Source organism: Capricornis sumatraensis, chromosome 6 (assembly GCF_032405125.1).
Source record: "Capricornis sumatraensis isolate serow.1 chromosome 6, serow.2, whole genome shotgun sequence".
Classification (NCBI taxonomy): Eukaryota; Metazoa; Chordata; class Mammalia; order Artiodactyla; family Bovidae; genus Capricornis; species Capricornis sumatraensis.
In genome coordinates, this window is record NC_091074.1 from 31,645,195 (window position 1) to 31,663,191 (window position 17,997).

General features: G+C 40.6%; 1 protein-coding gene across 1 annotated transcript; it reads left to right on the top strand.

Annotated features, from left to right (window-relative positions):
* The first annotated feature begins 4,340 nt into the window (after positions 1-4,340).
* Positions 4,341-4,901, top strand: IFNB1 (interferon beta 1). Its single transcript, XM_068974540.1, has one exon. It carries the CDS (start codon positions 4,341-4,343, stop codon positions 4,899-4,901), a length of 561 nt encoding a protein of 186 aa, XP_068830641.1.
* Positions 4,902-17,997: the final 13,096 nt, after the last annotated feature.

Here is a 17,997-nt window from a genome sequence, read left to right on the forward strand (position 1 = left end):
CTCGAGAGTCTTCTCCAACACCACAGTTCAAAAGCATCAGTTCTTCAGTGTTCAGCCTTCTTATGGTCCAGCTCTTACATCCATATATGACTGGGTCATAGGCCACAGGCTATGCATAGTTTCAGCTTTGCTAGATAATGTTTTTGAAAGTAGTTGTACAAATATACACAACAAACATTAGTTGCTCCATACGGTCATCACACTTGCTATCTTCAGACCTTAATTTTTTATTTGCAGGCAATGTATTTGTTTATCTAAAAATTTGAAAAATCAACCAAACTTTTATATAGTGTTTGTAAAGCTGATCAGAGAAAAATAACAAAATTAGTTATTGTCACATGCATGTGTATATGAAAATGCAAGGAAAACTTAGTTCAGTAAAAATTAGCAAATGTCATGAAAGAATTTCATTCATACTTGCAACAATAAGAAAGCATAAATATATTGGAATGAACCTCAGAAAGAATGTGCAAGACACATAATCAAGCCAGCAGCAAAAATTTGAGAGACAGTTTTAAAATAGTTCAAGAAAATGGCAATATTTGTTTTACTATATGACGTGGTTAGGACATGTTTGCTAAGTAATTGCTTGTTCACTAAATGACTGTGTTTCTCAGGAGGAGATGGCCTTGAGAGTCTCCTACTGCACACTCTGATTTCCCTTCTCACTGAGGCTTACTACCTCAGCACGTGCTTACATGTCCCTTGCTCACTTACAAAGAGAGAAGTTGCTTAACCTCATTAATGATCAAGATTTAAAACATACTGTCTCAATGTTAGAGAAAGAAACTGTTATTTTTTCTGGCCATCTAATTTGAGTCAAAAATGCAATTATAAACTTGTACTTAGAGGTCAAAGGTAAAGACAAATTGTCCTGTCAAAGCTATTAAAAAAAATAAAAACTTAAATCTACACTTTATTCAGATCTCCTTATTCCTGTACCCATCCACCCAGCCCCGCTGGTTGCAGGAATTTCATTTTTATTTATTTATGGCTGCGAGACTTGTGACATCTTATTAAATAGTTCCCCAACCAGGGATCCAAGAAGGATCCTGCAGTGAAAAGATGGAGTCCCAATCAGTGAAACTCAAGGGAATTCCAAGATCTCCTTAGTTTTTACCCAAAGTTGTTTTTTCTGTCCTGGGATGCCATTTAGAATGGCACATTACCTTTAATTTCCATGTTTTCTTAGGCACCTCCAGGCTGTGACAATTTCTCAGTAGTAGACTTTTTATGTTCTTAGTGGTATTATTTTGAAATGTCAATTTCCAATTTTTATTACTAATGTCAAAAGATGTGATTGATTTTAACATTGATCTTTCTTCAGTGACCTTGTTAAATTTATTTAAAAATTTCAGTAGTTTATATGTCCTTTTGTATTTTGTATGTACAAAATTACATCATCTTTAGATAGAAAAAAAATTAACTGAGACAGTCAGCAAGGGATTTGAACAGGCCCCTCACAAAGAAAATATCCAAATTGTCAGTAAGCATATGAAAATGTGCTGAACCTTATTAATAACTAGGCAATATGAATTAAAACTCTAATAAGATATCACTATGCTTCACTAGAATGGTTAAAATTAAGAAGACTGGCAATACCAAGTGTTGAAAAGAAAGTCATGCAACTGACATCCCACACTCTTGATAGTGAGAATATAAATTGGTGTAAACTTTGAAAAATATGTTTGTCATTATCTACTAAATCTGAACATATGCACATTCTATGAGTCAATTACTTCATCCTAGGCATATATCCAACAGAAGGCTACACAAACGTGCACCAAAAGATGCAAACAAGGATTTTCATAGCCAAAATGAATTATACCGACAAAAAGTCTGTGAAGGCAATTGAAAGAGACCGATTAGGAAGCACCTCATGAACACAAGAGCAGGAAGTGGGAGGAGGACAAAGGGAAGAAAGCAGCAGGAATTCTTGTTTGCAATTCTGCACCCATCCCCTTCTTCCAGTGCCTCACTCTGGTCTTTCTTTCCAGTCTCTACAGCCACGAGAGCACCTGGGCAGGACTTCTCCCTGCTTCAGTTCCCAACAACATTTGGGCCCATTCTTCTGTCCAGGGCACAACTTAGTGCCCTCTCTGCCTGAAGACTTCTCGAATGAAGGACAAAGCCACACTCTGGCATTCAAAAGCGTCCTGAATATATCTTGAGCTCATTTTCCCAGCATTGATCCCCTTGGTTCTTCGCTCATAACTCGTCCACAATTTGAAGCTCCTTCTACGTGGTCCCTGCAAACTCAGCAATTCTCCTGGCTCTGTGTAAGCTGCTCCCTCCATCTTGAGCTGTACTGGCCACCATAAACCATTACCACAAGAGGCCAAGTGAGCACTTGACTAGCCCAATCTCAGCTATACTGTGACTGCAAAAGTATGCACCATATTTTGAAGGAACTATGAAAGAGAGGAATGTAACTATCTCATTATTAACTTTATATTGGTATATGTTGGAATGATAACATTTGGATATTTTGTGTTCAATAAAACACTGTTAAAATTAACTTCATTTGTTTCTTTTTAATCTTTTGACGGGGCTACTAGAAAAATTTAAATTGCCTATATGGCTCCCATGATATTTCTTCTGAGCAATGCTGAATACATTCTCTGGTAGCATATCGGAAAATCACAGAAAGAACAAATAATCACTATTTAGATTCACAAATTAAATATAATTACTATTAAAATGTTAGTATATTTCCTTTAGTTTATTTTTTCCTATATACTTTTACATAGTGGCATTGTATCTACAATTTTATGCCCTGCTTTTGAATATAACTATGAAATTAAAAGACGCTTACTCCTTGGAAGAAAAGTTATGACCAACCTAGATAGCATATTCAAAAGCAGAAACATTACTTTGCCGACTAAGGTCCATCTAGTCAAGGCTATGGTTTTTCCAGTAGTCATGTATGGATGTGAGAGTTGGACTGTGAAGAAGGCTGAGCACCGAAGAATTGATGCTTTTGAACTGTGGTGTTGAAGACTCTTGAGAGTCCCTTGGACTGCAAGGAGATCCAACCAGTCCATTCTGAAGATCAGCCCTGGGATTTCTTTGGAAGGAATGATGCTAAAGCTGAAACTCCAGTACTTTGGCCACCTCATGCGAAGAGTTGACTCATTGGAAAAGACTCTGATGCTGGGAGGGATTGGGGGCAGGAGGAGAAGGGGACGACAGAGGATCAGATGGCTGGATGGCATCACGGACCTGATGGATGAACACCGGGAGTTGGTGATGGACAGGGAGGTCTGGCGTGCTGCGATTCATGGGGTCGCAAAGAGTTGGACACAACCGAGCGACTGAACTGAACTGAACTGAGGTGCTTTTTATTTTCTAATGATACCAAAAAATATATTTCTTACAGAAAAAATTTTAATGTGAGAAAAGAAAGGGTATAAATTTAGTAACATTTTAAAAATTATTTGAAACTAGATTATGAAAATACCTAAGAATCCTATCTCACAGATATTCTTTCATTATGGGGAAAGTTTCAGGTACAAACAGTTCTAAAGGTACAAAGTGAAGAGGAAAGAATTTTCCTGCCTGCTGCATGCATCCTTACTTTAGCATGCAAAATCAGATATTTAGATTATTCAAAGTATGTACAAAATAAATATACATTGGCCCTCAGTTGTGGTCAAAAGGCATCCTACAATAGAAATCATGAACTTTTATGTGTGGCCTGTGTAACATTCATTTGCCTGCATAGAGATAGACTTAATCTTTACTTTGGTATATTCTGGATAATTTGAGATTGCCAAATAAAGCAATTAAAGTTGATAAAGAAATGCAATATCTTGCTGCTTATGGTTAAGGAGGCCTAAAAAAAATTCACACAAACTTACCTTATACAAAAAATAAATTATTTTCTACAGTTGTTAAACTCTTAGAGATAAAGACCCTTTCACAAAATCTAACAATATGAAAAAAGAACAAGTAAGATCTTTTCCCAGTGAAAGAACCCTGTAATAATTTAGTTCAAATGATTAGGCTTTTTTTTTTTTAACATTTAGCAATTCGCTGAAAATTTACAAAAACATTAGAAATTCTCCCAGACTGTATATCTTTTCCCCTAACGCACATAAAATCAAAAAGCAAGGAGCTAAAAAGAAAAAGAGTTTTAGAGTTAACTAAGCATTTAAACAACACAGGAGAACTAAAAGGGAGACTGGAAAGTGGGAAATTCCTCTCAAATAGAAAGAAGGGAGGGCCATCCTGTATAACTAGCCCACACTCAAGGAGGAAGGACATTCACTCTGCAAACTCCTGAAGACTCAGCTTCAGGACCTTCTAGCAGAACAGGCAGCCCTGGGCCTGATTTCACCATGACCTACCGGTGCCTCCTCCAGATGGTTCTCCTGCTGTGTCTCTCCACCACAGCTCTTTCCAGGAGCTACAGCTTGCTTCGATTCCAACAAAGGCGGAGCTCTGTGGTGTGTCAGAACCTCCTGTGGCAGTTACCTTCAACTCCTCAACATTGCCTCGAGTTCAGGATGGACTTCCAGGTCCCTGAGGAGATGAAGCAAGCACAGCAGTTCCAGAAGGAAGATGCCGTATTGGTCATGTATGAGATGCTCCAGCAGATCTTCAATATTCTCACCAGAGACTTCTCCAGCACTGGCTGGTCTGACACCATCATTGAGCACCTCCTTGAGGAACTCTATGGGCAGATGAATCGTCTGGAGCCAATCCAGAAGGAAATAATGCAGAAGCAAACCTCCACTATGGGAGACACGACCGTTCTTCACCTGAGGAAATATTACTTCAACCTCGTGCAGTACCTCAAGTCCAAGGAGTACAACAGGTGTGCCTGGACAGTCGTTCGAGTGCAAATCCTCAGGAACTTTTCTTTCCTGAGGAGACTAACAGGTTACCTCCGTGACTGAACATCTCCCCGCTGTGGCTCTGGGAAGGGACAATGTGACTTTGAGGTGAGACTCTTCAGCAGCAGAGGCTCTTGAAGTAAATGATGAGGCAATGCACTGGATTTCAATGGACAGTTAAAGACTAAGTTGTTTTTAAATTGATTTATGTGTTATTTATTTATTTAAACTTTTATATGGGAAATAAATTATTTATGAAGCAAAATTGAACATGGCAGTTTCAATGTCAACTTGATTTATGTGACAACACATATTAAAAATTGGCGACCACCCTGGAGACATTTACTGCAAAACAAGTCTGCAGAATAGTAGTTTCCAGCCCCTGCCTTTGAGGAATTTAAAATAGAAGACATGTGGAATGTCTAAATTATAGGCATACTCTCCATGTAACCGTGCAGTTTACCTGCTCTTGTCTCCTTCACTTCTTTAAATGTATCAGACAGCTCATGCTGTAGGGCCCTGCTATATGATTTGGGGTTCTTTTGTCTTTTTTACAAATGGGGGAAAATGTACACCACCTTACATTTGAGAGTCTTACACAGTAAGCCTTCTTGATGTCAATAAATTTGGGGCAAATTCCATTTAGTTTATAAAATTCTTACTACAAAAAATGAAAAATTCGGACCTTCTAAATGGCCTTAGTTTCTTGTACACTTCAACCCTCATTTCCAACAATGTAGTCCTGTGAAAGAGGTTTCAGAAACATGAGTTAAAAATTACTTAAGAGGGTCACGGGGTCATTAAAAACTGTCAGATATGGTAATCCCTCAATTAAAAATAAGTGAAAAGTAATCTTGAGGGTTAGCCCTCCCATGGCCCCATAGCGGATAGTGTCATCGCGGCCACTGTGTTCCACTTTGTACCCAACGCCCTCCCGTAGTCCCACAGCGAATAGTCTCTGAGCCACCGCGGGATTCCAGCGTGTTCGCAACGCCCCTCACCTCCCCACCCCCATCCCCACATCCTAGTAAAGCCAATAGTCTCATCACGGACACTGGGTTCCACTATGCTCCAATTTGCGAAACACTCTCCCATCGACTCACTGCAAATCGTCTCCTAGCCACCGCGGGATTCGACCGTGTGAGCAACGCCCCAGCAGGTCCCACAGCGAATAATCGATCTCTTAGCCGCCGCGCTCCTTGTGCGCAACGCCCACCCGCCCCCACCAACCCCACAGAACCAAAAGTGTCACCGCTGCCGCTGTGTTTCACTTTGTGCACAACGCCCTCCCACCGTTCCACAGCGAATAGTTTCCTAGCCCGCGCGATTCCAGTGTGTTCCCAATGCCCGCCGCTCCCCACCCCCTACCATGGTGGTACAGCCAATAGTCTCATCGCAGGTATCTTCTTTCACTTTGTCAGCAGCGCCCCCACAGCGTCCGGTAACCAATCGTTTCATGCCCACCTTCTAGTTTCACTTTGGGCACAACGCTGTCCATCCTCGCATCGCCAATAATCCCATCACCGAGGCCGGGTCCCTTTCTCTGAACTTTGGCTGCATCGTGCCGGAAACGAGCCCCAATCTGTAAAATCAGCCTCATCTCGCTCAGAACCCCCGCCTTGGGGGTTCTTTTCCTCAAACATGGCCTGGTTCAGGTTGACATTTGGAAAGAAAGCAGTCATTTGGAAAGAAGGCGATCTTTCCGAAAATGCAATATTCTCGCTCCCTACTCAGGACAGCGGAAACAAGGCCTTTTCCATAAAAGGGCTAATAATATGCGCACCCTTGAATCAGTGCTCCTATAAAAAGCTCTGTGGAAACTGCGTCCTGTCTCTCCAGCAGCCCCACGAGAGTCAACTACCAAGTCTCCCAAGACTGCGATTCGAAAGCAGAAGCGATCGAACCACAGCCGTGCACGCTCTAGCGGTCGCCTGGAGAAGCAGGCGGTCAGCGGTTCCATCTCAGCGCTCTTTGTTCATCGTTTCGCGGTGCTCGCGCGCCCCCTCCCGGCCGTCTGCAGAATCACTGACAGTCTCTATGGCCCACATCCACTTGCTGGTGGAAGGAGTGATGCTCTGCGGCATCCCTGCTTGCTCTCTTCGCTGGAACGAGCCTGGGACCCACCGCCAGAAACACAAGGAAATCTTCAAACACCTGAAACAGATGCAAAGGATCCGCTCTCAGTCGCGCCTAAAGGACAGAGCCACTTCAGATTTCCTTGGAAAAGAAAGAAGATCACTCCAGTGCAGATGACTCAGGGCCCCTGCAACCAATATCTGATGCTCCAGCAGAGCTTCCAACTCTTCACTACGGAGGACAGCCGTGCTACTTGGAACAACTCTCTGCTGGATAAACTCCTCTCCACTCCGGATCAGAGCCTGAAACAATTGAAGCCGATGGAAGAAGATAGTCTGTGCTGTTCTCATTTTGGACGCCCTGCCCGGGAGTATTTACATGGCATCCATCTCTACCTCAGGGAACAGGAATACAGCCATTTTCCCCTAGAGGCTCTCACAGTGAAAATTAAAAGTGCCTTTCCCTCATATAAGATTCCTCAAGAAACCTCCACCAATAAAGATATTTATATTTGTAACACTCGCTAATGTATTACATTATTTTTTGCTTCTTGCTCCAGAGCAATTGTACTCATAATTCTTCAGGCATTAAAAAACGTCTGAAATGAAAATCATGATTTTCCAGAAACTGGTGTGGACAGCAGAACAGAATGTCTTTTATTGTATAAAGATCTTTTGATCATCATTGAAAAGATCCCTTGATGTCTAAGGGGCTGGTATTTTCTATACTCAACATTCAGAGTTTCTTTCTTATGGACAAGTTTTCAGAATCCTCTGTTCTTAAAGATCTTTCTCAGTTAATTCTAGGTGCTATAGAGGTAAAGAATAAATTGTGAGAATTTTCATCATAATAGAAACTTATCTTTCCTTCTCTGAAGAGCACAATGCAGGCCTTCTGGATCAGGTGAATCTTCTGGTTTGCTCACATTCAAAGACTGATTCGGGGACACAGGTACATTCTGTTTTGTGGCTTTTTCCATCATCAACACGTGACTCCAAGTTTGTCTGTGGTACTTGAATCTACTACACTCAGCAGTAAAGGGATGAAGTCTGGAGGCTCACAGGGGATGTTTCCAAGGGCCAGGACTATACAGGGCAAGAGCATTTCCTCTCACGTTCCCTGGCCTGGATTTACCTTCATGGGAATCTCATTGCAAGCAAGTTGGGAAACTATTGGCTGAGAATGGATGAAGAGATAAGTTCAGGGTGCTGACTTTCAACAATGCCCAACATGAAAGTTGCAGGTTAAGATTTTTGGGGGCAAAATGAGGACTGCAACCCAGGAGATAGCACATCAGATTGCTCTGAGAAGCTGTTCCAAAGAGGCACAGGGGAATATATGTGATTTTGGTGAAGGGAGAGTATATGTAATCATGTACCTATTTTAGTTTTCTGCTAGCGTCGTGAAGGTTTCTTGGAGTCACAAGAAGCAGTTGTCACCATGAAGGATTTTCGTGCTTTTCTAGATATGAGGAGATAGAAGAATTGGGTTCATAAAATGGGCTCCTGAAAATAGCTCACCTTCTGAAGACTTGTTCTGCCAGTTTCCCCTGCTCACAGCATGCCTCCCTTCTGCTTTCCACCCGAGATTCCTTTCCAGGGTTGTTAAAAATCAGCAGCTGCAAGAGAACATGATTTAATCCCTGTAGGTAGATGGCAAGTGCCAATGGCACGTGCTAGTTTGTTCTTGACAGGGCATGAGACCATGTTTCATGTTGAGCAGAACAAGTAATGTTCTTGCTTGCACACACTTTGTTAAAATAAAATCTGACCCAAATGCTTTTTGTCCAAGTTCAGCTTTGGGGAGAATGACAAGAAAGCCAGTCATAGTTCACAGCATCATCGACTGTTTGAAAGAAATGTCCAAGCTGATCCCTGAAGGCATTGCCCACAGGAAAATATCCACAGTGTAGACACATTATAGGCTGTTTCCTTACTACCTGAGGGAGACAAGAAAAGAATAATCAGGCAGCTCCTTGCAACTACTTGAGGAGGACTGAAGAAAATGAGATGAGTGAATCTTCCATTTGGGTCCAGGCCCAAGAGCCTCATCCTGATCGTCTAAATATCGGAAATGGAAAATTGAAGCCAGTCTTCCTAAAATATTTTCAAAAACTATCTCACACATGCTGTGTGTGTAGACCAAAAAAAACCCCAAATTTTTGTATCAATAAAGAGTTAAGAATTAAAATTAATTGCAACTGATGAAACAGTATATAAAATATTTGACACATTATTATACTTAGTGTATTAATCATCACTAACAATCACTTAACTAGTCTTCCTGTTATCCTGCTGATGAGGTAACATTTATGTTGCAGGAAAGTGAATAATACAGGATAAGATAGCAATTCAAGTAAACGTTTGCTTTTCACCCTTCTATGTTAAAGTGGCAACACATGTGTATACTTATTTAATATACATTGTACAAGTGTGTGTATATACATACACCTATATTGTTGTTCGGATGCTAAGTTGTATCTAACATTTTGCCATCCCATGAAGTGCAAAATGCCAGGCTTCCCTGTCCTTCATTATCTCCCAGTTTACTCAAACTCACGTCCATTGAATCAGTGAATGCCAAGCAACCATCTCATCCTCTGTGACCCCCTTCTCCTCCTACCCTCAGTCTTTCCCAGCATCAGGGTCATTTTCAGTGGGTCATTTTCTTCTCAGCAGGTGGCCAAAGTATTAGAGCTTCAGCTTCAGCACCTGTCCTTTCAATGCATACTCATGGTTGACTTCCTTTAGGATTGACTGGTTTGATCTCCTTGCTGGCCAAGGGACTCTCAAGAGTGTTCTCTAGCACCACAGTTTGAAAGAATCACTTCTTCAGCACTCAGCCTTCTTTACGGTCCTTCTTTATGGTCTCACATCCATACATGACTACTGGAATAACCATAGCTTTGACTACATGGACCTTTATCAGCAACATGATATCTGTTTTTTAACACACTGTCTAGGTTTGTCATAAATTTTCTTCCAGGGAGAAAGAATCTTTTAATTTAGTGGCTGCAGTCACCATCCATAGTGATTTCGGACGCCAAGAAAATAAAATCTCACACTGTTTCCACTTTTTCCCCATCTATTTTCCATGAAGTAATGAGACTGGATGCCATGATCTTTGTTTTGGGAACGTTGATACATGTGTATATGTATATTTATTTTGGGATGCCTCAAATTAGTTCTCTAAAAAGGTGGTTACTTTTGATCAGGGAAACAACAGATGTCCCTTATTTTTAAAATTATACACTATTTGTAGCTCATGATGAACAAATATATTAGAGTCAAGTGTGTTTCATCAAGAAAAATAATAAAACAACAGAAAATTAATTCACTTTATGGAAGTGAAAAAATGGATAGGTTTAATGTATGAAATTGATAAATTGGAAAAAATGATATTGTCATTAAAATGTCCATAGCTAAGGACATAAAGAAAGTGAAAAGTGAAAGTGAAGTCGCCCAGTCGTGTCCGACTCTTTGCGACCCCATGGACTAGTACCCTACCAGGCTCCTCCCTCCATGGGATTCTCCAGGCAAGAGTACTGGAGTGGGTCAAATGTATGCAACGATGAACAATCCATTTTTTTCCATTATTGAAAACAAAGGTGAATATGTGGATCTAAGAACATAGATTTCACATGACTAGAATGAGAATTTGTTTTCTCTTCACTTCTGTATTTGTTACTTTGTGTTTAAATTGGCAGAACAGCAAAATGTTCTTTAATTTCCAATTTCCTGCCTTGTTGCCAGGTGGTGTTCAGAGGAGACCAATATAGTCAATCTCTAAGCCAGTATTTGACTACAGCCCATAGATGGCAGTGTAACTCCAGTTCATTTGTTTCGACTGCATCACTGACTAGTCAAGAAAGACTCCAAAGCTGAGGACCTGAACACAGAGAAGGAAGGTTGCCTCAGATCTTCATTCTCTCAGTACTTTAGCGTGGTCCTTGCTCCAGTCCATCACTAGGTAACAGATCCCTGAAGCAAGGCCATGAAAGACTTCCAGGAACACATGGAGAGCCTGGTGTGATGAAGTAACCCCCGGCGCTTACACTCTCTCCCCTCAGGCCTAACTTGACTCACATGCTTTCTTGGTTAAAGCTTCTAGGCTAGCCAACAAAGTGGAAGAGTCTATGTGATACTCAAATAGATTTCTCCATTGTTTCCTTAGTTGTACATGTACTTGGATGCAGTCTTGATAGAATAGGTCAGGAGACATGATGTCTAATGATGGCTAAAATCATCATTCAAAAAGATTTTGACTCCCAGGATGAGAACTGTCTTCAGAGCAAGTTTACAAGCTAGATAAGAATATCAAATTCATTGCTATTTTCTCTTATGCTTCACCTTAAAGTGAGAATTGTTTCATTCAAGTTGATTAGGGCCTTATTGACCACAGGACCCCAGAAAATTTGCAATCATCACATTTGGAATTCATGGCACTCATTTTGCAAACTGCATCCAACTTTCCATCATTCTCAGTGCATTCAAAATTAATGTATTTTTATTTTCTTAAATAAATAATTTATTTTCATTTAACTTTTAGACATTTCCCTTTGTTTATACTTGAATATAGTTTCACATGCATTTCTATTCCTATCAAGTCTCTTGTGAACATTTACTGTGTTGATTAAAGCAACAGTCCTAGTAAGAACTAGAAGTGAATAGTCACATCAGTGGAAGTTGCTTTAAAAAGTTTATTATTATTTTGGCTATGCCACATGGTATACGAGCCCTTAGTTCCCTGACTGGGGATTGAACCCAGGCCCAAGCAGTCAAAGTGCTGAGTCCTAACCATTGAATGGCCAAGGAAGTCTCAAATTACTTTAAATTTTGCAGTTTTAGTTGTTCAGTTTTTCATTCAAGGATTCAGAGAAACTCTAAATTGATTTAACATTATATATTTGCTTTAAATAAATGACTATTGGAGAACTGAAGGGAGAATGACAAGGGTCAAAAAACATGTAAAAGTTACATTAAAGGTAAAGCATAAATTCAATACATTTGAGACCTAACCTCATAAAGGTTAAAATAATAGTCTGTGAAACTTAAAAGAATCTGTTGATTGATTAAAGCACAAACTCCACTATTACTTTGAAGAGGAAAAAAACTTAAAATCAAATAATACTAAATACTTAATACCAAAACAAGGACAACACAGAGGCAGGCCAAAACAGAGCAAGAAAATACAATACAGGAAATAATTAGAGGTGGCAATGTTGATGTCTCTGAGATCTTTGCCATTAATATCAATATTGATATACTTGAGAATTACAGAAATAAAGACAGTAAATTTGAGAAAAGTTCAATATACATAAGAAACACATTGAATTTATAATTAAATATAAAAGCGCTTGAGCTAAATTTCAAATGGTATAAACACTGAGAAAAGAATGTAATGTTATGAAGCAACGTGAACAGAAACATGGCGGCACTGGTTTCCCCTGAGTGCTGTGCTTGAGCTGAGTCGCTTCAGTTGTGTCTGACTCTTTGTGACCCCATGGAGCACAGGCTGCCAGGCTCTTCTGCCCATGGGATTCCCCAGGCAAGAATCCTGGAGTGGGTTGCCATGCCCTCCTCCAGGGGAGTTTCCTGACCAGGGATCAAACTGGTGTCTCCTCTTGTCTCCTGAATTGGCAGGCAAGTTCTCTACCATCAGCTCCACCTGGGAAGCCCAGTACAATGCTGCTAGTCTGTAAAAAGCCATATAGAAAATTAATAAAGAGAAGAATTGAAAGCATGATTAGAAGAGGAAGTTTGTGATTAAGACTCTTGAGCCTTTAACTTAGAATAGGAAATATAACTTGCTTCAAATATTTATAAACCATTCATGAAAATTATCATACCTTAGACTTCACAGAGATATCCATAATTCTTCCAGGGCAAAAATATTTGTATAAGTTGTGTGCTCAGATCACAATGCCTGCAATTAATTTTAAACAATTATTTTAGAGCATCATTTAGAGATTTAACATCATGCCGATAAATTATATCAGGTCAAAATTAAAACATAAAATAAGAAATTTAGTAAGTTATGGAAATTAAATCACTATTCCTCAAACTTCCAGAAGCAAAGTTGCACACTGAGATCAGTTCATATCCTGGAAACATGAATTGAAAATACATTGGCCTCATTCATTAATTCAACATGAATATTTAAATACCATTAATGGAAATAGTATAAGAAAATATCTGTCAAATGCCCACCTGTGAATAACCATAATCTGACCATCTGTCATTCTCTAGAGTAAAACTAGATGTTATAAAGAGAGTGGCTAGTTCAGCTCATAACTCAGTCATCACCCATGTGCTTCCCCTCAGATCAATCACTGTGCACGCAGCAGAGGCGCTTGTCACATAGCATATTACAGAGACTACAAAGACTGCAACAGAGAATATTTTAAAATGTATACTCCAAAGTTCAGACTTCATCAAAGTCATCATCTTGCTGTTTCACTAAGGATCTTCTTAAGTGAAAGTGTCCTTTAACATTTCAAGTATATTGTGGGTAAAAATATGACAATTACTAGGACACTGAGGTGCCACTGCTTTGATCGACATGAAGCCTCCAGCAATATTGCTCTAATATAGAATGCATTATTGCTCTATATTAGAGCAATATTGCATAGGAACCTGGAATGTTAGGTCCATGAATCAAGGCAAATTGGAAGTGGTCAAACAGGAGATGGCAAGAGCGAACATCAACATTTTAGGAATCAGCGAACTAAAATGGACTGGAATGGGTGAATTTAGCTCAGATGATCATTATATCTACTATTGTGGGCAAGAATCCCTTAGAAGAAATGAAGTAGCCATCATCATCAACAAAAGAGTCCAAAATGCAGTACTTGGATGCAATCTCAAAAATGACAGAGTGATCTCTGTTTGTTTCCAAAACAAATCATTCAATATCATGATAATTCAAGTCTATGCCTCAACCAGTAATGCTGAAGAAGCTGAAGTTGAACGGTTCTATGAAGACCTACAAGAACTTTTAGAACTAACACCCCCAAAATATGCCCTTTTCATTACAGGGGACTGGAATGCAAAAGCAGGCAGTCAAGAAACACCTAGAGTAACAGGCAAATTTGGCCTTGGAGTACATAACGAAGCAGGGTAAATGCTAATAGAGTCCTGCCAAGAGAACGTACTGGTCATAGCAAACACCCTCTTGCAACAACAAAAGAGAAGACTCTACACATGGACATCACCAGATGGCCAACACCAAAATCAGACTGGTTATATTCTTTGCAGCCAAAGATAGAGAAGATCTATACAGTCAGTAAAAACAAGACCGGGAGCAGACTGTGGCTCAGATCATGAATTCCTTATTGCCAAATTCAGATTTCAATTGAAGAAAGTAGGGAAAACCACTGGACCATTCAGGTATGACCTAAATCAAATCCTTTACAATTATATAGTGGAAGTGAGAAATAGATTTAAGGGACTGGATCTGATAGACCGAGTGCCTGAAGTACTGTGGACAGAGGTTCATGACATTGTACAGGAAACAGGGAGTAAGACCATCTCCAAAAAAAAGAAATGCAAAAAAGCAAAATGGCTGTCAGAGGTGGCCTTACAAATAGCTGTGAAAAGAAGAGAAGCCAAAAGCAAAGTAGAAAAGGACAGATAAAGCCATCTGAACGCAGAGTTCCAAAGGATAGCAAGGCGAGAGAGAAAAGCTTTCCTCAGTGATCAGTGCAAAGAAATAGAGGAAAACAATAGAATGGGAAAAGCTAGAGATCTTTTCAAGAAAATTAGAGATACCAAGGGAACATTTCATGCAAAGATGGGCTCAAAAATGGACAGAAATTGTATGACCCTAACAGAAGCAGAAGAGATGTCAAGAATACACCGAAAAGAAAAAAAGAACGTGAAGTCACTCAGTCATGTCCGATTCCTTGCGACCCTGTGGACTGTAGCCTACCAGGCTCCTCTGTCCATGGGATTCTCCAGGCGAGAATACTGGAGTGGGTTGCCATTTCCTATTCCAGGGAATCTTCCTGACCCAGGGATTGAACCTGGGTCTCCCACATTGCAGGTAGATGCTTTAATCTCTAAGGCACCAGGGAAGCGGAACTATACAAAAAAGATCTTCACAACCCAGATAATCACGATGGTGTGATCACTCACTTAGAGCCAGACATCTTCGAATGTGATGAAGTCAAGTGGGCCTTAGAAAGCATCACTATGAACAAAGCTAGTGGAGATGATGGCATTCCAGTTGAGCTATTTCGAATCCTGAAAGATGATGCTTTGAAAGAGCTGCACTCAATATGCCAGCAAATTTGGAAAACTCAGCAGTTGCCACAGGACTGGAAAAAGTCAGTTTTCATTCCAATCCCAAAGAAAGGCAATGCAAAAGAATGCTCAAACTACCACACAATTGCACTCATCTCACACAACAGTAAAGTAATGCTCAAAATTCTCCAAGCCAGGCTTTAGCAATACATGAAGTCTGAACTTCCAGATGTTCAAGCTGGTTTTAGAAAAGGCAGAGGAACCAGAGATCAAATTGCCAACATCCGCTGGATCATCGAAAAAGCAAGAGAGATCCAAAAAAAAAATCTGCTTCTGCTTTATTGACTATGCCAAAGCCTTTGACTGTGTGGATCACAATCAACTGTGGAAAATTCTGAGAGAGATGGGAATACTAGACCACTTGACCTGCCTCTTGACAAACCTGTATGCAGGTCAGGAAGCAACAGTTAGAACTGGACATGGAACAACAGACTGGTTCCAAATAGGAAAAGGAGTACGTCAAGGCTGTATATTGTCACCCTGCTTATTTAACTTATATGCAGAGTACATCATGAGAAACACTGGACTGGAAGAAACACAAGCTGGAATCAAGATTGCCGGGAGAAATATCCATAACCTCAGATATGCAGATGACATGACACCACCCTTTTGGCAGAAAGTGAAGAACTAAAGAGCCTCTTGATGAAAGTGAAAGAGGAGAGTGAAAAAGTTGGCTTAAAGCTCAACATTCAGAAATCTAAGATCATGGCATCCGGTCCCATCACTTCGTGGCAAATAAATGGGGAAACAGTGGACACAGTGGCTGACTTTATTTTGGGGGGGTCCAAAATCATGGCAGATGGTGACTGCAGCCATGAAATTAAAAGACGCTTACTCCTTGGAAGGAAAAGTATAACCAACCCAGATAGCATATTAAAATGCAGAGACATTACACTACCAACAAAGGTCCATCTAGTCAAGGCTATGGTTTTTCCAGTGGTCATGTATGGATGTGAAAGTTGGACTATAAAGAAAGCTGAGTGCCGAAGAATTGATGCTCTTGAACTGTGGTGTTGGAGAAGACTCTTGAGAGTCCCTTGGTCTGCAAGGAGATCAAACCAGTCCATCCTAAAGGACATCAGTCCTGGGTGTTCATTGGAAGGGCTGATGTTGAAGCTGAAACTCCAATACTTTGGCCACCTGATGTGAAGAGCTGACTCATTTGAAAAGACCCTGATGCTGGGAAAGATTGAGGGCAGGAGGAGAAGGGGATGACAGCGGATGAGATGGTTTGATGGCATCACTGACTCAATGGACATGAGTTTGGGCAAACTCTGGGAGATGCTGATGGACAGGGAGGCTTGGCATGCTGCAGTCCATGGGGTCGCAAAAAGTCGGACACGACTGAGCGACTGAACTGAACTGAAGCCTCCTGAATAAAGAGGGAACCGGGTTACCCACTCTGGGTCATAGAAGGAACAAAGGACAGTTTGAGGAGGGACTGAATGTGATTCTTGAGACACAGACTAGAGGTGGGAGGGAGATGGGTGGAGAAAAGCCCAGGTCATGGACTCAGGTGCCTGCCTGGGGCCTGTAAGAACCGGAGCACCTTCAAGGGTTAGTGCAGAACCACATACATCATGGGAGGTCAATCTGCATATACGGAATCTAGGATCCTGGAGTAGGATGAGGAAGGGGGAGTAAGTTTTCTACACTTGGCCACTCTTGCGAAAAGAGTCTCCTAAACTGTTCAAAATGAGGCAAAAAATAGCAAGGCAGGCTGGGGATTGCAGAGACAGCTAAGGGATCTGAGAACCAGTAGCTGCCATGATAAATGTGACTCTAAAGAAGTAAAGAGGGTTTCTTAAGCTTATTTATATATATTAACCACACATGTCATTGCTAAACTTTTAAATAATTCATACAAAGAAAAGCCTACCCTTGACCTCTAGGAGGATGCACCCTATTCCTATACTGTTAACAATTTAATGGGTATCCTTCTAGACATTTTCATATGTAGTTAATAAATCTATACATAGGGACATATTAATGTATATCACAAAAATATCATTTTTTATAGACTTCAGTTTCTCATTTATATTTACCCGCTAATAGATCTTTGAGATTTTTCTTCATTAGTACTTAAAATTAGATTGTCTAGTTATAAATTCCTGCATTGTGTCTTAACTGCAATAACTAACTACAATAACTGTCTTAACTAAGATAATCATAAAAGCTCCTCTTGAAAGTGTGGTAAGATTAATTGCTTTAATTTATAGCACATGCTCTGCATGGTACCAGACACTTCCCAAGTGCTCCTTACGTATTAATTCTTTGGGTTTGAATCTGGTTAGAAGATTATTTCCTGAGGTTCTGGGTCTGTGGTCAGGAAGTTCCCAGAGAGCTGTTCAGAGACAGATTCCTGCAGCTCACCCACCGCACAGTGAGAGGAGAAATAGCCATTCACTGGGATGATGAGGCCAAGCAGGTTGCAACAATACCCAGAGTTCTAGATGGAAACATCCCTACATGGCACACAGGCCAGCTGTTTACAAGGATTCATTCCCACCCTCACTGGATTCTTGTTTCTCCTAGAGTTTAGGAGCTCAGAGTTTCAGCCAGGAAAACATAGGCATCTGGCAGGCAGTCAGAAGGAAACTCTGCTCTGTGCACTCAACTCAGCCAGGAGGCCAGGCCAGAGGGGATTCCCAGGCTGGATCCTGAAATCCCTTTTGGCAGCTTGCATTTAGTTTCCTTTTCACTTGTTGCATCAACTCCGTTGTTATTTTTGCCTTCTGGGGTTCATTACCCAATCTCTGATGATGTAACAAAACTCAAGT

Coding starts and splice junctions, on each gene's coding strand:
- IFNB1 (XM_068974540.1), top strand. CDS start 4,341: ATGACCTACCGGTGCCTCCTCCAGATGGTTCTCCTGCTGTGTCTCTCC.